The sequence below is a fragment of the Polyodon spathula genome, chromosome 19, assembly GCF_017654505.1.
Source record: "Polyodon spathula isolate WHYD16114869_AA chromosome 19, ASM1765450v1, whole genome shotgun sequence".
In the NCBI taxonomy this organism is placed as follows: Eukaryota; Metazoa; Chordata; class Actinopteri; order Acipenseriformes; family Polyodontidae; genus Polyodon; species Polyodon spathula.
The window spans coordinates 25,664,292-25,685,531 of NC_054552.1; the positions used below are offsets into that span (position 1 = coordinate 25,664,292).

The window sequence follows — 21,240 nt, forward strand, 5'->3', positions numbered from 1 at the left end:
GACTGAATCAAACAGTTGTGTGGGAGATGCGAGTCATGTGACTTAGCTTACCTATTATGCGAGTTTCGGCTTGACCACACCACTGCTGCCTATGTAAAATAGTACCGGAATAGCTTTCCAGCTTGCATATGCAACTGCAACCAAAGTTTTAAATGGTCTATTTCTCTTCCTTCTAGTGTCTTCCCTTGTGGCCAGAAACTACAACAGGAAAGCTGTGTGTTCGGGTTGTAGGTTCAGAAACGACATCCAAATCTTTTTTCTTTAACAAGCAGGATAACGGTACCTTGCTTGGCATGGATCTGGTAAGTTCAGTTAGGACTTGTTTCAAGTAAAGATGTCCTGGATGTGCAGACATAGACCTCACACGAAGCTGTAATGCATGCATTTGTATTTCTTTTGACAGTGTGGAGGAATTATAGCAGCTGTAAACATTGCAGACCATGCCACAGTGATCAGTTTCTCAGACTACTATGAAGGGGCTGCCCCAGCACTCATTATAAACCACACGTTGTTGCTGACGCTGAAGTATCAGCAAAGGTAGGTGAATTATAACTTGACTTGGATGTTGGAAAGGCCACATCTACTCAGCATTCACAGGGATTGATAAGAACAGCCTTTGAAAACACATGTCTTTAAATAACTAATGAGCTAAAGCTTTGTGAATTTGGGCTCTCTCTTTACAATATAAATTCTTCTTTTTCGTTTACTTCCAACTGTTTTAATCCTGTAACTGGGCCATTCTTCCTTGTTTCATGCAGTGGGAATGAGGAGCTTGAGAAAGAGGAACTGAAACCTGGAGAGGCTAAATTGTTTGCTTGGAATAATCCGGCTGCCATTAGGAAACTGAGCTGGAGTTGCTCGCAGCAAACCGGAGAGCTCGATCTGATAAAGGTAGGGTCAGTAACACTATGGCTCCTGTCTTATGCAAGCTGCTAAAACCATGAGCAGACTGGCAACTCCTGTGACAGAAAAGGGTATAAAATGAAGAACACACTATTTAGATATTCATTTAAACTAAACAAATGTATCTGCCCCTTTTTAGTCCTCGCTAAACTGAGTATGAGTACTCATTTAAAAAAAAAAAAAAAAAACATAATAACATAGATAGCATGTTGTAGCTCTTTTGGTCTGCAAATTACTAATATTTTAAGCGACTCCTTGTTGTATATATTGGAAATTCTGAGACCAGAAAACTGCTCAAAACACTAGCAAGGCTGAATGATGCTGTTGTTCGTCATGCACATCTCTCCTCCTGGTTTTGTTTTGCAGGATGAGAGCGGGCAATTCTGTTATAATCAGAACACTCAGATTCACTGGGTTTCCTTCCTGGATGGGCGCCAACGAGTCCTGCTCTTCACAGAAGACGTTGCCATAGTTACCAAAGCGAGGCAAGCAGAGGAGATGGAGCAGTTTGAGAAAGAGATCAACGTGTCTTTGCAGAATCTAGGCCTATCCCTCATCAACAATGAAAACAAACAGGAGATCTCTTACATTGGAATCACTAGGTATATTTACACTATAATAATAATTATTCTAATACTGCTGTTGTTTTTGTACAGTTCCTCCCCTTTCCCTCATATAACCACCTAACTGAGGGTAGGACCAGTAAAACAAAGTAAACTACTCTACGAGATGTGAATACCCATTTTCTTCAATGCAGATGTTTTACTTTATTAAACATGCCTTGGAATGAGTTATAAAACAAATATTTCAACATCTCTAGAGCATACTTACTAAAAGCACATTTGTTTATTTTCCAGCTCTGGGGTTGTTTGGGAGATGAAGCCCAAGCAGAGATGGAAACCATTCAATCAGAAGAATATAAACCTGCTGGAACAGACTTATCAGAAGCATTTATCTACCAAAAAGCAGCCTGGCTGGATTAAGTTAGAGAACAATTTTGAGGTAACTAAAAACTGCAAGTTGCTTTTCCATTTTTAGGCTTTAATGTAGGACAGTGGCTTTAGGTATTTTAATGAAGTTGGTTGTGGAATGGGGTAATTGTCACAGGTAATATAATGATGTTGTTGTCATACACTTCAGTTTGGCGAAATATAAAAAGATATAGAAGGTGTTTATCTAGACCTGTGTAAAGCCACATTTCCATCTGCCACTGGGATTGACTTGAAAGAGGTTTGAAATCAGACTTATTTATTTTCATCAGCACCAGGGATCAAATTGATTTCAGTTGGAACTTTGTGAGCCTTGGTTAGGATTGTGGGCTTAAAGATGGTGATGGTGAAAGTTACCGAATGACTTCCAGTGTGAAGGACGTGAGAGTGGATTTAAATATCTGAAAGGTAGAAAACAACATGAAGGGTGTCTTAATCAACTGTCAACTCCAAATTGGATAACAACCAAACATAACCTTATTGTAGTTCTACTGACGTTGTTAAAACTTGCTTTCCCAGGTTAACTTCACCAAGATTCCAATGGAGATGCGTCACCCATTAGTCTGCAACATCAGACGAAACTTCTTGTCAGGAATTCAGGTTGAGTTCAAACAGTCCCCACATCAAAGAAGCTTACGAGCTCAGTTGCACTGGCTTCAGGTAAAACCTATTTGACATGGACAATGAATACGATCTTTTCACAGCAGAAGCTTTTTTTATTTTTATTTTTTAACTTGGAGTCAGCAATTATTTTACTCCGATTTTAATCCCCATTTGGAATGTCCAATTATTATTCAACCTCTGTTACCGCTGCAACCCCCGTACTAACTAGGGAGAGCACACACGTCCTCCGAAACGAGTGTCGTCAGCCATCCACTTGTTTTGGCTCTGCAAGCCCGGTGTGCATACAAGGATCGCTGGTGTGCGGTGAGCCAAGGATTCCCCAGCAGACCTAATCCCTCCCCATCCGGGCAGCACTTGGCCAATTGTGCGCGGCCCCCTGGGAACCGTCCACGGTCGGCAGTGGCATAGCTTGGATTCAAACTGGCAATCTCCAAGCTATAGGGTGCCACAGATGTGCCACTCGGGAGCCCATGCAGAGGCTGATTATACACTGTCCGTTTAAAAATTTACAGCTATGAGATTAAATCCTACCGAGTTAAATACAAGCCTGGGGGAAACATCACTTGAGACGAAATGCGACAACTGAGTCCTATTTTTAAACAAGTCAGCACTCGGAAATGATAGAAATTTGCATTGCCTTGATAAAGTTGTATCGCAGGACAACACTGGTTGTCATTCACTGTTTTTTCTTATAGGTTGATAACCAACTGCCGGGTGCTATATTTCCTATAGTGTTCCACCCTGTACCTCCTCCCAAGTCCATTGCCCTTGATTCAGGTAGTTAAAACTACATCTTTTCAGATGCTCAACATCAGTGCGCTCTCTGTGACCTTCAATATATTAAAATCTTGCTGATCTTTCTTTATAGAACCAAAGCCTTTTATTGATGTTAGCATCATCAGCAGATTTAATGAGCACAGCCAAGTGATGCAGTTCAAGTAAGTGTGCAGTGTGGTGGTTTATAACTCTCTTGATGTATTTAATGCCATTCCTCTGTCTATTTGTGGTGCCACAGTTCTGAGGGTTATGTGTAACCTAAGCTGCTAATTCAAAATGAAATGACTTAGTTTAATATGATTTTAAGAAAGCCACATACTTTAAAATACCATTGCCTTGATGCTTTTTATACCACTGCAGGCAAAAATGGAAGTTTAGCATTAATTGTGACCCAGCATTCTAGCAGCTTTGTTCTGTGTGTTGATGTACTGTTGCATCACCAGGTACTTTATGGCCCTTGTTCAAGAAATGGCTCTGAAGATAGACCAGGGATTTCTAGGAGCCATTATTGCCCTGTTTACACCAGTGACAGATTTACAGGCTGACAAGCAAAAGGTATGTGTAGAGGGATTTACAGTTGCTGTAAGAGAATGGATATAGACATGTGGAATTGTGGGATTCTTCTGTGCACAGACCGGACACTGCAGTAAGAGCTTCAGCTCTATTTTTATATAGTATCGCAAAACAAAAAAAATTATAGTAAAACATGAAAGGTGCCCTAGCAAGACAAGTTACATTGAGTATATATACAGTATACAGTATGTGTAGTGGGGCATCTGCAGTGAAGCTGCTGAAGACATTTCCTTTTACAGCATTTAAAAGAAAGAAGCTACAGCAACACTCTTAGACTCTTGAACTCCGTTCCTAGGAAGTTCATAACATAGTCGGTCAGTGGTAAACCACGTTAAGTGCTTTCTGTGCCGTCAGAAAGTCTAACTATTAAAAAATAGATTAGCACTTTGGGATTGCTCCATAACAACCTACAACAAGTAGCACACCACCAGCACTTCATCGCAGCTACATTAGAGCAAAATGTTCTGAACCAGTTGATCAATACTTGCAATGGATGGTCCATTGGCAGTGTCTCTTTAACACTGCCGTTAGGAGTTTCAAATACTTGTTGTTTTCAAAATCATTTGTCAGCTGAAACACGTGTCAAAGCTCAGTGTTGTGAAGGATAAACCAAGCCCACACGTGGATTTGTGCAAACCAAATGAAAGAACACTTAGACTGAAGGTAGGAGCCTCGTTCAGAAAATGTGGGCAATACGACTGGGATATAGCAACACTTGAGGCCTTTTGAATTAATTGAGCAATGTGACAAGTTATGTTTGTGTTTGCAGACAAAGCTCATTGAGCAGGATCTTGAAGCCCTAAAAGCAGAGTTAATGGAATCATCAATAACAGATACGTCTGGACTCGGCTTCTTTGAGCACTTCCATATCTCCCCTATTAAGGTAACTAATAATTTTTTTTGTCTGCCGTGTTATTCAAGCACAGTAAAACTTACAGAGAGTAAACATGTCAAAATTCTAAAAGTTAAAAAATAGAATACAGTGTTTTAATCAACACACATTTGGCTAAATTAATACATACTACAATTAATCCAGAAATAGCACTGGTTTTCAAAATGTATGGGGAACTTTTGCAAAGCATGTCCTCAACTCTGCTGTTGTTCTTCCAGCTCCATTTGAGTGTGTCGCTCGGCTCAGGAGAGGAGTCTGATAAGCAGGATATGGTAGCTATCCAATCCATCAACCTCTTATTGAAAAGTATAGGGGCAACTTTAACAGACGTCGATGACCTGATCTTCAAGTAAGTAGGAACATTATATATGTTGTTATGACTCTATGCCTTTCATTTTTGTTGGGTTTTGGAAAGGGTCCAAAACAACAGCAGCCAAAAGGTGCATCAACTACAGTGTGCATCTAGTATAACTGGACTTCATCTCAGATTTGTATCCAATGTACTCTCCTCATACATTGGATGCTGTGAAAGGGTAGCTTCCCAGGCAGGGCTGATTATCCTCAGGGGGGAGACATGGCAGTTTAAAGCACCAAAACACTGGAACAAAATAATAATATACAAGGGTCAAAATAAAATGGTTCGACAAAAATCAAGCAAATCAAAAGACGAATCTAATACTCAAGCAAATGCTGTCCCGATGTGGTGTGCTTGCTTGCTTTGTTCAGCTGGGCATTAACCTTCACTGAACTCTCCTTTCAAACTCCTCTCCCAAACAATTACCACCTAATTATTCAATCAGGGAATGGTCACATTCTACACGTATCCCTGCCAAACGTAAATTCAAAATAACACACCTGTATTGACAGTATATATACTTCTGCCCTGTCACAGATGCACTCTACAGTTATTGCATAAATAACATGCTACTACATACTACCAGTTATAGCACGCTGGCAAAATGTGACCCCTTCTTGCTTGCTATATCCAGGTAAACACTTCTAGTTATGTCTAGTTTGCAAGCCTTTCCCCAACTGGCCACTGCCCAACACCAACATCACAAGTTCAGAGTGAAGGTTTGTATGAGACAAAAATAATAATTTGACATTTCCCGTTGTACAGTATTTAAAAATAAATCTACCTGATTTTAGTACTGCATTTGTGCCAATGATAATTCTTCTTTACGTATTAATTTATTACAGCTCAAGTGTATGTCTGTGCTTGATGAAACAGTATTTATGTAAGATTTCTACGGACAAGTCATAAGTTAATAAAACAAAAAAAAACCTGCACAAAGCAATAGATGAAAGAAGATACTGCATGATTCTTAGACTCTTGAACTCCGCTTTTAGTAGGTCAGTGGTAAATCTTGTTTTGTGCTGTTTTCTGTGTCATGAAAAAACAACCAACAAGAAGTAGCACACTACCATCAGCACTTGATGATAACTGCATTAGAACAAAATGTTCTAAACCAGTTAATCAATAGTGTAATGGAGGGTCCATTGGTAGTGTCTCACTGCCATTGGGAGTTGCTGGTACTTTGTTTTCAAGATCATTTGTCAGTCAGAAAATGAGACAAACCTCAGTGTAGTGAAGGCTTTAGGTAAGCCTAGCCCTCATGTGGAGTTGTGCAAGCCAATGCTCTTGAGCATTTCTGCCTTTTTGAGCATTTTCTATGTACATGTTCAGCCCGGTAAAGGCACGAGTAGGTGGTGTGCGGGGTGAGTCATACAGTAGGGAGCAATGTCCTCTGGGAATTTCACAGGGGCAAAATCACCAAGGATTGTTTCTCCTCAAAGCACTACAGAGAACCCTACTGTCCAGGCACCTGCCGAGTATTGCAGACACCTGCAGGAATGGCCTTTGTCCTCCAGGGGTTGGTAGCTTGTCTACGTCCACAGCCGTAAAGAGAAAATTGGGTTGGTTGTGGGATTGAAGGATGTTGTGTGAATTGCGGCGCTGAGGGTCCTAATTGAAAATTATAACTTTTAAAGTGCCTTTAGGGTTTTGTTGCCAATAAAGACCCTAAAATATAAACCATTCCTTCATTCAGACTTGCTTGCTTTGAAGTGAGATACCAGTTCTACAGAAGGGACCAATTGATGTGGACTGTGAGTAGACATTATGTTGAACAAGTAAGTACCCATCCTTTTTTGAAATGTAATCAGATAACAGTAAATAATAGAATTTAAAATGTTACCCAGTACTAGTGTGTCTACTTTCAGTATTATGAGAATGATAGAGTCCGATCCTGACACTGCAGGTTTGTTGTTTTTATCGAAAAAATAATCTAGTTTGGATTTCACGTGTGCTGTTTTGGAGAAAAATGTGCTCAGTGAAAACAGGTGCACGAAGCACCAGGCAATGCTAAAGGCCAAAATATCTCCTTTGATTCCCAACAAAACAAATTACATTAGGGCCATGTGTACCTCTCCCACCATATCTGTGACTAATTAATTAATTAATTATGAGTAAAAATCTGTTTTTTACAGTCTTGTTTTTAACAGAAAATGTTAACCTTTATGTCACATTCTAAAGAACTATTTTTTTTTTTTTTAATTATTAAAAAAAAAAAATGAATATAATTATTGTTTGAGAAACTTGATAGGGCTGAGAAAGCGAAGCGTAACATATCAACATGTTGCAGGCAGCGTGGATTTGTTTTGATAAAAAGGTTAACAGTGCAGTTCACAGAAGTTCAGTATGATTAAATATCAAATTATGTGGCTCATGCAGAAGTTCGCCATTATCACGCAGCTGCAGGTGCATGGTATAATTTGAAACATGAGGGAGGTAAATATATGTTTTTGGTTAGGAAGACTAAACCTGTTTTCATTCAACGTGATAAATCCCAGTTTGTTTTTCCAAAGCAACAACCACGTTGCAATGATTCCAACTAATACATTATTTTAAAAGGTATTTTTTACAGTTCACTAGATTCTGAGTTCTTGCTTGTTTTTTTCTGTACACACAGCCATCAGTTTAGCTTAAGAGTTACTATGTTCTATGTAGGCATCTATGAATGACAAAGGACTATAAAACTAAATTCCCTGTAATTAAACGCTATAGCTAATTTAGCATGTTAAATGTTACAAAGCATTAGAGGATTTTTTGTATTTTTACAGAACATCACTTCTCCATTAAATCTGCTCAACCTTATGATATTAAATGATCAGCCTTAAAGAAAAACAAGTACATGCATATTCCTGTCTACACGCAAAACCCCACTGGTCAGTCGTTTGGTGAAGCCGTTTGCAACATGTCTAGTTTAAGGCATCATGCTGGCATATCCAGATTTGTTATCATAAACTGTCTTTGTCAGTGTAATCCTGGAAATCACCAGGTACTACAAATACAAATTTTCTATGCATTTAAAACAGTATTACAGTAAGTTAGTGTTAAAAAGGAATATGGGTATACATTGTGTACGTTTTTCTCTAAGGCTGATCATTTTAATATCATGACCGGTGAAAACAAACTGTTGCAGAAGTTGGCTCAGTTGTTTGTCCAACATATTTGACACTGAGAAAATAGGCATTAAATGGGTATGGGAACATACCTAGGGCAGCAAAGGGTTAAAGCAACTCGTTTTATTCTGTTATAGAGTAAACCCAGTTTATCTGACCTTCTAGCTAACATGTGCTACCGAAAAAGCTTTCTGGATTGTTCTTTTGCTTTTTGTGCATATAGTTAAAAAGCTACTGCATTGCATGATAGTTGCCAATGTAGAATGGGAAATGTCAGCTTGACTTGTGCTCTCATTGATCCTGATAGAAGCACAAGGTAGAGTTCTAGTTACGCCAGCAAGAGCATACAAAGCCTGTCTATTCCATTGTATTTCTCTCTCCGTCCTTACTAATGAATTGGAAAATATAGACTGTCTGGCCACTTCTATTAGAACCTCATTTTCAAGTTCATCACAATTGGATTAAGATCCAGACAACGCAGTGGCCATGGAAGATGTCTGAAGTCTCTGCAAACCATTCAGGCTCAGTTCTGGCACAGTGGACGAGTGCATTATTGTCTTGCTGTAGCTGTTGGATAGACATGTCTTAATAAAGTGACCAGCCAGTTTCATTATACATTTGATATCTACAGATTAAAAACCAGTCCTTTAATTAAATTAAACTGCTTTAGATTCAATGGGGAATCTTGTATTGTGTGCAGCCATTTCGCCATTGTATAAGAAAATCTAATATATACAGATCCTCTTAACATTTAGCAGTACTGTATGCATGTAGTGCAATATACATAATGTTCTGTATTAGTCATAAAATGCCCTTTATATGTAATCAAATGTGAAGAGTAGTACAGTCGTGCAAAGAAGAGTTACGGAGAAGGAAGATCCTTGAATAGTCAGCAACTTCTCTTTTAATGGTTTTATTTTCTTTATTCTAGTTCCTGAAACAGATGTATGTGCTTGTATTGGGTCTGGATGTTCTTGGGAATCCATTTGGACTGATCAGAGGACTTTCCGAGGGGGTAGAGGCCTTCTTCTATGAACCTTTCCAGGTAACAATGATATAACTCCCATTCACACAGCTCCTACTTCCTGGCAATGTAAGTAAAGACACATTATTTTGTTCCTGTAAAAATGCTTTCATACAGGTCCTTCTGGATTATGTAGTTGTATATACTTTGAAATACTTGAAATGTGTTTATTGTATGTCAGTAAACATTAAATCCTTGGAATCAATTGTCGGTTGTCATTACAGGGCGCTGTTCAAGGTCCAGAAGAGTTTGCCGAGGGTTTTGTTATTGGAGTAAGGAGTCTTCTAGGCCACACTGTAGGTAAGGCAATACCCAAGGGTTTCTGCAGGTCCACACACACTTAAACAAAAGGCAACATTAACTTTGTAAGAAATTTTACCAGCAGGGAGTACCAATCCAGTCAGACCCACTTGACATTGTATTCTCTCACTGTGTACATTTTGGATTGTATTTATATTATTATAACGCAGGGGGTGCAGCAGGAGTAGTGTCACGAATCACGGGCTCTGTTGGAAAAGGACTAGCCGCCATCACCATGGATAAAGAATACCAGCAGAAACGTAGGGAGGAGATGAACCGCCAGCCTAAGGATTTTGGAGACAGCCTGGCCAAAGGAGGGAAGGGCCTGCTTTGGGTAGGAACTACTGGATAAGCCAACTAGAAAAGCAACTATCAGTCCCTAGACAGTCTGGAAAACATACCCCGGGGTCTGTATTGAAGAGCTAAACAACAGCAGATCATCAAGTGATTTTAGCTAACAAAATTCAACAAAATATTACATATATATGTGCAGTTTTCAAAGAAACATGTTATAGCAAACATGTATTTTCATTGTAAAACTGGTAGTACATTAGGTTATAGAAAGCAGTGTACCGTATACACCCACAAAGCAAACAGGTTTTGTTGCTGAATATAAAAACACATGAAAAATCAAAGTGTGACACATCAAAACAGGACACAGTAGTGTTTTTAAATTGACAAGCATGTTGCGCTATTGCCTAGTTATGTTTACTGCAAACATGATCCAAACCTACATCACTTTTGAAGTGCAACGAGTCTGCCTTTGTTCTTTGGGAGCTTTGCATTTGTTTACTACTAATGGAAAGGAATGAATAATTAAATACCTCATTGTGTTCTATGTGAGCTTTGTATTCCTCACTTTGAGCATTCTTCAGAAGCCTCACTTCTTGATAATATTTGTAGGACATGTAAATATCATTCTGAAAGCTAACCAAGTATGGGAGAGTCCCAGGAATATCCCTTCGGCTGAACTGTGTTCATTGCCTGGCCACTTTATTAGGACCTGTACTTATATGGGGTTGGGCCTCCATTTACCCTGGTGACCAATGGTATAGACTCTACAAGGTGCTGGAAGGTGTCAATCCATTCTGTCTCTAATATTGTACTCAATTGATGCAGAGAATCAGCATAACAGATACGTCGTTCAAGTTCATCCCATACATGCTGAATGGGATTAAGATAATTTGCTGATACACTCCGATGTCTTGGAGCAGCCTATCAATGTGATTGTTCTTGCTGTTGTGGGACGTGCGTGACAGCCACCCACTATCATGCCTGTTTTGAATGCTGTTATGCAGTTGTGCTGCAGGGATCACAGCACATGATCACCTAATTTGCAACCCACAGGTCCTAATTAACTGTCCAGGCAATGTATATCTTTCATGTTCTGTTGTTTGTAGCATGTATATCCAAAGTGTCTTTAAAATAGTGAATGTTTGGAAACCTAGGAAAACAAGCTTTTGTGCAACTCATGAGTGCATTCACTTAAACACCTACACCCTTTTAAAAAGTGCTCTGATCTACTCCAGTTGTAGAATGTGTTTTAAAAGCAGATACAAGAAATGCTGTACTTTTGATGTTATGATTGAATCATTTGTGCTTAAAACAGTAGGAAAGAAAACCTGTATGAAGACAGCTTGTTAGGAATTTGTTTTTGCAACAAAATTTATTTACCTGGAAAAAGGTTTTTTTTTATCCATGCAAGAATGAGGTTTTCAAATATGTATATTAATACATATGCAATCCGTTAATTTGTATGCCCACATCATTATTTATGAATGTCAAAATATGTAAACGGATTAGATTCACCAGTTCTGTTTTAGATTTTTCCAGGCACCAGTTCAATTGTTTTCTTTTCTTCCAGGGGGTGGTTGGTGGAGTGACAGGAATCGTTACAAAACCTGTAGAAGGTATTTGAAACCTTTTGTTCAATGTATTTTTTTTATTCATTACAAAAAAAAAAAAATCTATGATAAAGTTATTGAATGTGTTGAGAGATCTAGCACCAAATAACTTTATTGGATTCAGCACTCCTGTATTTGAAATGTTTATTTATTTATTTTTTTACACTGGATCATATTTTGCAATCTACCTTGTATTCATTCAAATTCAGCGACATAATGTGTGAATTGCAGTGTTCTAAATTACACTGCGTTGTTAAGTAGCTCGTCCTAAGGAAAGTAATCATAAGTTTAAACATGCTGTATTTTATTTCACTAACAAGTCTGTTATCCAGCATGGGGTAACTGTGGTACTACACAAATGTCCGTGAAGGTTCATGCAGTATGATCTAGTTATAGATTAATTACATGCTACAGTTCAGGATCTGCTCAGCAGTGCAAGAGACTTGGCATATCTCTCACATTGTCTTAACCATTTGCATGTAACATGATTATTTTACAAAAGGCTGACAGGGGAAACCACAAGTTCACAACACTGCTGAAGGCATCAGTCAAAACGTTTGTCTACTTGACTTAGTTTGTTACAGTTTTTGTCTCAGAATTTACGATTGTGAGTTTGATTATCCGTATAAAGTATAAAGTAAACAAGACCATGTGAATAAGAGGTAAGACTGTGTACCTTCTCGTCTCCAGGTGCTAAGAAGGAAGGAGCAGCTGGGTTCTTTAAAGGACTCGGTAAAGGTCTGGTTGGAGTCGTGGCTCGACCGACGGGAGGCATTGTAGACATGGCCAGCAGCACCTTTCAAGGAATACAGAGGTGGGCAGCCAGGCATTGCTCGCTTCATTGAGACAATCTGCCATGGTTTTTTATTATTTCTTTTTTTAAACAGGTAGGCATCAAAAGACATAAGCTACTGCAGCTTCAGTTTACGAGATACAATGGAATGCAGTTTGAAGTTTATTTACTTTATATACTCTCTTAGAATCTAACTCCATGATTCTCCGTTGCCAATCAACCCCTGCTATTTAATGTGTAATGTGTCTGAGAACCATAAAAAAAGTATTTAATATTGATCACAATTAGGGACGAGTCTATGATAACAATGTCAGTTATATGTTATATTGTAAATGCGTCTGAAATGACTTTTGGGTCAGACAAGTCGGGAGGCTACAACAGGGACAGGAGTTGATCCGATGATAACAACATGGTAAGCAATGCATCTTGAGAAGCTCTACATAATCCATTCCACAGTGAAGTATTTCTACTAATCCACTGTTCTCTATTTTATATTAAATACTGGTACGTTTACCTCCCTGCCATTTATGAAAGTGCAAGCCACCCCTTCCCCCACCCTTTTGTGCTGGAGCATTTGAGGATATGATAGTTGCCACAGGATGAGAACAGATTGTGTGGAGAGCAGTGGGAAACCCTATCATGAACCAAACTCATCAGCTCAGAGACAGGATCAGATCAACCTGTTTATTTAGTTATTTTTTGCTCATTTATTTAAAGATGTGAAAAGGAATCTGGGGCAGTGATAAAACCCTAACAGCTATCGATTTAACCCAAAAGGCTACTATAGCTACCAGTGTTTTTTCTGTACTGTACGCTCACTGGTGCCGCTCCCCCTTTCTGTTCACCTCCTCTGGATTGATCTGTTGCATGTGATGCACTGATGGTTCATAATTGGAGGCAAAAAAACAAGTCCTCACCAAAAAGAACTGAAAAACACTATTGTTCATGTACAGTGAGCTAGCTTGGGGAACTGCAGTGCCAGCTTTGTGTTTGGTGTAGGAAGAGTTTTTGAATGTTAGATACTATTTCTCACATATCAGTTATCACAAGATTCATGGTTTGCCTTATTCATCTATCTGGGATCAAAGGGCCAGCCTTTAGTCATTAAGAAGCTCAGTGCTCTCAAATTCTACTGGAACTTAGCATGCAAGTTGTGTACAGGGAATTCAAAGGGATTTGCAGTACTCTTTTCAGGAGCAGACTGGCCTTTATCATATATTCAAGCTAGTTCCCAAATTAAGAGGATTACTTTTGCATGACATTAATTCAATCATTCACAAATTTAGTTTATTAAAAAAAAAAAAATCTCAACTCCTACAGACCATTGAGACTTAAGCTCCAAAACAAAATTGTTGAAAACTTGTCAATGTTTTTGTGAAACTAAAAGCAACATTTAAAACACAACAAACAAAATAAAAAATAAAGAAAGAAATATATAATTGTATTTATTAATTGAACAACTTCCACAGCATCGTGCAGCTCCCGTGACATGGTTATCTGCTTCTCAAGCTTGTTCCATCAGCTTTCCCCCTGCATTGGTTATTAGCAAGAACTGTTCTTGGTTAAATCCTGCTGATTTTTATTGTGGAAAAGCAAATCCATGCAAGACCCTTTTGCAAACAATCTGCAAGAAAAGTTGCGTGTTTGCTCATCAAATCACCATTATTACCCTAACATGATGTTATTAATAACTAAATAAACTTATTGTTCCATGCTTTCCAAATAGAGGTAATCAAAGGTGAGATACAAGGGATTTAAATTTTTTTTTTTTTTTAGTCATCGCCAATGGTTTTTACCCCGGTTTTCTCCACACTTTGGAATGCCCAATTATTTTTTTAATCCCGGTTCGTCACTGCAACCCCCCGGCGACTCGGGGAAACAGAGCCTGAAACACGTGTTCCAAAACGTGTTTCTGCCAATCAGTCATTTTTCACATTACGGATCCACAGCGAAGCCACCAGACCTATAGTGCCAGAGGACAGCACAGATCTGAATGGCTCCACTGCGTTACCTGCAGGCACCCTATCAGCCACAGGGGTCGCTGGTGCGTGGATTCCCCTGCCAACCTATCCCTCCCTACCCGGGCAGCACTCGGCTAATTGTGCGCCACCCCCTAGGAACCCTGATACAATGGATTATATAACCATAATCTATACATTTTCAGGTACATTACCTAGCTCTACTTCATCAAATGCTTTAACAACACGTGTTTCTTGCATTTGTTTTGCATTACAGATGTAAGTATGATCACCAGTTAACAAAGTATATTCCCTTCCAGTGCCAAACTTGTGCACAAGCCTTAAACAAAGTTTTACTTAAATAGTTGGTGAAGTTATGTGATTGACATTAAAAAACGTTGTTTCCTGGTGAGCCATTGCAATGTTAAAGAAAATAAGTAGCTTCAGAAGTCATTTTTATTTCAGTTGAAACTCAAAGCAAGCTCAACGCCAGTAGGGAAAAATGATAATAAATGAGTCACAGTGCCTAGTACCATTAGAAGTGATTGCAAACACCCTACATAGTATAGGTAATGTAAAACAAACACTTTAACTGGCATTTTAATTGAATTACTCTTCAATTTATCATGCAGTCCTCTTTAGCTGTTTGTTGTTTATCTCAGGAAAGGCAATAGTTTGATACACTGACATCCTGTTTTGACCACCAGGGTTGCCGAGTCAACTGAAGAAGTGTCTAAAATACGCCCCCCACGTCTCATTCGGGAAGATGGAATTGTCCGACCTTTCAACCAGGGAGATGCAGAGGGATACGACTTGTTCCAGGTAAGTTACAAACATGTCTGACAGTTATAACTAGAAAAACTGCCAAAATTATTTTATTTTTGTATGTGTTTTTTTTGGCAGCAGTTGTCATGATATGGTATTTAACATAACAGCTAGGGAATTATGATTGGCCTTTTGAAGTGTCCATCCTTTAATTACTACAGGTACAGTAAGTAGAAGATTTGATTGTGAATTAGTAAAACAAGCAAGTGAAGCCAAAAAAAAGTTTGTTGCATATTAGCTTTTTACCACTAACACAAACAGTTCCATTGTCATATACTTCTGTGTAATATCCAGCATGAAGATCTTTATTTTGAAATACTGGTTTAATTTAACCTGCTGCGCTGTTTTTATTACCCTTGAAAACAAATCTCTCTGTTGAAACTGATTGAATTGATCTGTCAGTTTTCCTCCCATTTCTAGGCTGTACTGTCTCTTTTTCTTACTGAATTCTAACTTGTTTTCTGTCCTTTCTTCTATCCACACATGCAGCATGAAATGGAATAAGACCTTCACATGTTTTCTGTATTTAAAAAAAAAAAAAAAAAAAAAAATATATATATATATAATGTAGTATTGTATAAAGTCGTTGCCTCCATACAGACTGTTCCAACAACAAGCTGTTGTATGGTTGGCTGCTTTGTAGTGGTGTCAGTCATCTTTGGAATTTGATTCCTAAGTTGCCAAATGCTTTTTGCTACTGTTTGAATCTGGTTACCCCCTACTACTTCTGATTTTTAATGACTTTCCTGTGCCCAAGTCATCCCCCCACCCTGGCATAAAACAGAGAGGCTTCAACTGTCTTCCAGCATGCAAGGCAATTTGATTTACAGTACCAGCAAAATAGATTGTAAATAACTAGATACAGTTAAGCAGTGGCACTCAGGAGTTTTCTTAAAGCTTCTGTATTCAAATGTTGCTGCTCATATTTGAGACTGTGAATTGTTTTCAAACGATGCAGTCAGGTATCCACAGAGGCAGAAACACTTAGGCAAAAAATAATGTCTTTGATTAACTTTGATGAATAATGAACTCAGAAAACAAATAACATTATCAAACGACGTACTGCCATAGAATTTATGGATGTCTATACAGGTGGTGCGATAAAGAAAATGATCAGAAGAGAAGAGCCAGCAGATGTGCCCACTGTACAAGAACAAATAATAACATGCAGTGTCCCAAAATGTGACTGGAGCAAAACACCGTTTTATACTCAAAATATTCTTGAGGTTTCTTTTGCAACATTCATCAAACAACCGGCCTTGTTTACAGTCCAGATGGTTTACATTACACAATAGTATTTACATATACAGTAGTAAGTTACCATTGTTTTTTTGTTTTTTTTTCTCTCAAAGCTCTGCTATAGCATTGCATTTTCACTCTTATTAAACACCAATAGTAAAAAATGTATATATAGAAGCATATGGGGTGTTGCAGCACAGTTAGATTGTCAAGACAGTTCAAAATGTTTTTTTGTGTCTGTCAAGCCACGTGGCAGTGAAAAGGAACAGTCATGTAGGAGGACAGACCTTTTGCATGGATATGGCTTGCTTTCATATTGCCTGATCTGTACTGTACGTATACCTCATTGTCAGCTCTCTGTTGCTGCTGATATTAACTTTAATACACTGTAAACCTCTGCCTTTAAATATCACTGACTGAGCACAAGAACATAGCTAAATATTGAGATTTATTATAAGTATATCTCCTGAATGCTAAAACTAACTGTAAAAACGAATTTTTGTTTTCCATCACACAGTGCCGTTCAGTTGCTAAGGTTTTTACTCGAAAAATGGTCAACTTCATTATGTAAAAAATCCTTCGAAGAGCCACCAGGTGGCGGATTTCTCTTTAGATGACAGAGAACATTTATAAAGTCTGCTTCAGTGCCTGTGTGATCTAGGTTAAGATCTTTGTCGTGGTGTTCTAGTTAGAATTTTGAAAATGTGTTCTTGCTGTCAGCCAGCAATCACTTAAAGCTCAGAAGGAAAGAAGTGATGAGCAAATGTTCCATAACTCACTGTGCTCTAAAGCGTCATGCATTGCTATATGTTATGCTTGAACAAGGGCTGTTACAGTACAGTAAAAGCTTTTTGTGACATAGCCTTTATGCTTTGTAAATGGTTGTACTCTTGACCTCAAAGCTTCCTTGTGTTTTTGAAACGATGGCTGAAAACATAACGTAACAGGCAGTCAATGGCCTTCACAAATATTAATTCAGGTTGTAGGGATGGGCAGAATTGACTTGAGCCTGGGTTCATTTACTTCATATCTATATTTTTAGCCCAGTTAATACTTGGATTATATGAAGAAAACAATACTGTACATAAAATGACATTAGTAGAAATGTGAAGTAGGTTTCTAGCTGTATTTTAAATACAAGTTGTTTTATGTTTGAGTGACCGGGTTATAAATTGCACAGATTACATAAACCAAAAGTTACCCTGCCCATTCCCTAAAAAAAAATTGCTGGCATTCTCTATTTTTTTTTCTTTTGTTTACCTTAAAACAGTTATTCAGAAACATGCCTGTGTGATATTTTCATCTTGTAGCTGGAAGTTGTATTTTGATGTACTTTAAGTTATATCTATCAATTTGATTAAGGTAAACTTGAACAATGACTTCTATAAATAAACTGTTCTATATATTTATATTTGTGTGGTTTGATATCTCTTTACATTGTAGTGTGGCCATTGTTTTGCAAGATCGATATTGTCAAATTCACAAATGTGTTTTTTTATGCACTGTCCACTAGCAGTAAGAACACATTCCATTAAGCGGTTAAGAAAACATTAGTGTACTGAATGTGGTGGTATTGTTATATCCATCCCTCCCTATGAGAGCTATGTGTAAAGTGATAGTCATCTTATATTTCAGTAGTGTGACTCTAAAAAGTAAGAAAAAAAACTCTAATTGCATGACTAGAAATGGGAAGACCCATACTTTTAATGTGGTTAACTAACTTATTAACACGATCAATTGAGACCAGCCAGGCACAAGTCAGTTTTAATTCAAAATATGCAATCAACACGTTCACAGTAGTGTCAGATACATGCCAATAACATCATTTTTCCTAAGGCTAGGATTATAATACTGACATGCAGTTTGGTTTGGATTCTAACTTGTGAATACACCCATTCTCACAGCAGACGTATATTCTAAGGTATAGTTCTTTGTATTGATTACAGAGATCAGAGATAAAGAAGTTGGAAGGGGAGCTGTTCCGGGAGCACTGTAAAGTCCCAGGCAGCAGGAAAACAAGCCTTGTTGTGACTAACAGGTATTGTGTGCAGATGGGATATTTGAGTAGGTCTCTGGAGCACTTGCTTAACCCTATTGTACAGTATAGTCTAGCCTTTTACTTAAAGGGGACTGAGTATACATGGTAACAATACACAGGGCTGACTTCAGAAATACTGAAAGAAACGTAATAAATTGAGAAGGATTTCTAGTTAAAACATGTGTCACTGAATGTATTAAGTTTCTTTGAGTATTTCTGACTTGTTAGATGTTCACCAATAATATGTATTTTCTTGATGTGTTAGTCAAATGTAATACTAGGCACAGCATTGATTACAATACTGTTCATTTATTAAAAAAAAATACTATTAATTTAGTCCAACACAGAACACTGTGGTAATAATAATTGAAAGAATGATGTAAACATACACATTCCATTTCAGTACTGTGCAGGAACACAAAAAAGTGCGGCTTTTACAGGGCTGGCATGATGTCATTTGAAGTACTGTATATCCACACGTTCTGTGACTCCTCTGATACTGACACAGAACAAACCATGAAACAAAATGACACCCACACGTGCCCATTGGGGGTGTTTCAGTGTTACAAACCACCTAATGTGATCAGCATCTTGAGAAATGTTAGCCTTACAAGAGACAGTAAAAAAAAAAAAGAGTTATTTCTGAACATCCAAAAGCAGCTACTATCAATTGGCCCAGTAAGAGTTTATGATAATATAACTGCTCTCTGTTTTTCTTTCTCTGATATCCAGGAGAGTGATGTGTTTGAAGGAGATAGACTTTGTGGACCACATCAACAAAGACTGGGAGTGCTTGTTTGAAAACTTTACCCGTCCCCCCTCACTGCAAGGAAACACTTTGAATATATACACCAAGGTATTCTGTGATTTAGGGTATATCTTGCAGACTCCTTATCCCAGTGTGATGAAACTTGGCTGGGAGAGTATCAGATTCCGATTATAACATGAGGTGCCTTGCGCATGGTCTTTATGTACATGTAATATACATACATATTACATGCACGTTATTTTTGCTTTCAAATAATAGTGCTCTCAATGCATCAGTTATTGCTGATTATTACCTGCCCAACATTTGATTTAGATAACTGATTGCTAGCTGCAGCTCTAGTATCATACTTTTGATGTTTAATATACTTCTCTATCCCACGTTGTCTTTTGAAATATTGCAGGATCAAGGGATAAAAATGTTTCAGAACAAAGACAGCCAAGATTCAGTGAGAGAAGTGCCTCTCCAAGATCCTGACATTGCCAGGGTAAATAATCTTAAAATACTTCAGCATGAAATTATCTATATCTTGTAAGATATAATTAGGGCTTCTAAAAACTGATAAACACCCCAACCATACAAAAAAAAAGCCAGTAAACACCAGAAACGACCAGAAAAACCGTGTAAATGGTTGATCAATTCACATTGACCACCACTTTCCCATTAAAAAATAAAACCTACTACTACTACACCTTCTTGATTTATATCTATCATTGATTCATTCTGAATACTTTAAACCCGCCCCAACTACTGAGGGACAGCACATTCCTACATTTCTAATGGAGACTCCGCTTGCAAGATTTAAAACGAGATTACAATCAGGAATGGAGGCTTGTTAGCGGGATTTAAAGCTGTATAGTACTGCAATAAATAAACAGATTTAGAGTGCATAAAAGAAACACAAAGAGATAAAACAATCATAAAAATCATAAAAATGTCTTTCTAAAAAAGTAAGTCTTTAAATGAACTTTAAAAACACTCAAAGAAGCTAAGTCCCTGATCTCTAGTGGAATAGTTCCATAATTTGGCAGCATAGCAACAGAAGGCCCTGTCACCCATAGAGCGCAGACGAGCAGGCAGGACACACAGCAGTCTGAGATCAGCAGAGTGGAGGTTGCAAGTGTAAAAAGATAAAAGATCTGACAGATAAGACAGAGCTAGCCCATGAAGAGCCTTGTATGTCAGCAATAACATTTTAAAATCAATTCTAAACCTGATAGGCAGCCAGTGCAAGGCCTCCAAGACAGGAGTGATGTGATCGCTTGAGCGGGACCGAGACAAAATTCTGGCTGCAGAATTTTGAACGAATTGAATTGAAAAATACAAGTAATTACATTTAAGAGCAGTTCACTTGTGGTAAAATATTTGTTTATACAAGTAAAGTCCATTAAGTGCATGTAGCGAGTACAATAAATGGATGAGAATAATTTCAAATAAGAGCAATTACAAAAAAATAAAAAATGTGAATAAGGATGCCTATAAGAGTAACATCAAGTGCAAGTAAGCAGTTATAATTGAGAGCAGAGGTTGAATAAGGCAGGGTATGGAGCAGTTTAGTGCAAGTAAAAGCTGATGCACTGTACATATTTTGACAAAAAAACACCCAAGCATTTTGGAAAGTAAAAAGCGAAAGCTCTCCCCCCCCCCCCCCCCCCCCCCCCCCCCAAAAAAAAAAAAAAAAAAAAAAAAGATTAACATAAAACTCAAATAGCTCAAAATAAGCACTGAAAAATAAAATGAATAAAACACAGAAAAACAGAAGCCCTAGATATAATGAAATGATGTAGTCCTCATAAATGTAGTTAAGGAATGGAAGTAATTATGATGTATTAGCTAATCTGCAAAAAAAATGATCTTCTCAGTGAGTCTTATCTCTTTCCCCCCTTTTTTTTTTTTTTTTTTTACAGAAAATGTGCAGTGCAATCGATGAAGCTAAAACTTCCAGGCAACAGCACCAGCTAGTAAAACAGAAATCCCGTCGGTTTATTAAACAAAACACATTGCCCTGAGGTCATATTGTCCTGAGGTCACAAGTACTGCCTCCAAGTCTGACGTTTGTCTCATCTGATTATGTGTTTTTTTGTTTTTTGGTTTTTGGTTTTTTTAAATGTTTTTTTGTTTACAATCCAGTTTACAAATGATATGATATTATAAAAAAGTAAAAGCACAT

At 37.9% G+C, this 21,240-nt stretch overlaps 1 protein-coding gene across 1 annotated transcript in view; it reads left to right on the forward strand.

Moving 5' to 3' along the window:
* LOC121294532 (vacuolar protein sorting-associated protein 13C-like) overlaps positions 1-21,234 on the forward strand; it is a 127,837-nt gene extending 106,603 nt beyond the window's left edge. Inside the window, exons 61-82 of the mRNA XM_041218322.1 lie at positions 177-302; positions 404-537; positions 759-891; positions 1,270-1,505; positions 1,761-1,905; positions 2,412-2,552; positions 3,212-3,293; positions 3,385-3,454; positions 3,737-3,848; positions 4,636-4,749; positions 4,977-5,107; positions 6,810-6,891; positions 9,155-9,268; positions 9,472-9,547; positions 9,718-9,881; positions 11,412-11,457; positions 12,142-12,265; positions 14,910-15,024; positions 18,213-18,304; positions 19,037-19,160; positions 19,474-19,557; positions 20,978-21,234. Coding sequence (XP_041074256.1) covers positions 177-302; positions 404-537; positions 759-891; positions 1,270-1,505; positions 1,761-1,905; positions 2,412-2,552; positions 3,212-3,293; positions 3,385-3,454; positions 3,737-3,848; positions 4,636-4,749; positions 4,977-5,107; positions 6,810-6,891; positions 9,155-9,268; positions 9,472-9,547; positions 9,718-9,881; positions 11,412-11,457; positions 12,142-12,265; positions 14,910-15,024; positions 18,213-18,304; positions 19,037-19,160; positions 19,474-19,557; positions 20,978-21,079 — 2,547 coding nt within the window. The 3' untranslated portion in view covers positions 21,080-21,234. The remainder of the gene's footprint in view (positions 1-176; positions 303-403; positions 538-758; positions 892-1,269; positions 1,506-1,760; positions 1,906-2,411; positions 2,553-3,211; positions 3,294-3,384; positions 3,455-3,736; positions 3,849-4,635; positions 4,750-4,976; positions 5,108-6,809; positions 6,892-9,154; positions 9,269-9,471; positions 9,548-9,717; positions 9,882-11,411; positions 11,458-12,141; positions 12,266-14,909; positions 15,025-18,212; positions 18,305-19,036; positions 19,161-19,473; positions 19,558-20,977) is intronic.
* Positions 21,235-21,240: the final 6 nt, after the last annotated feature.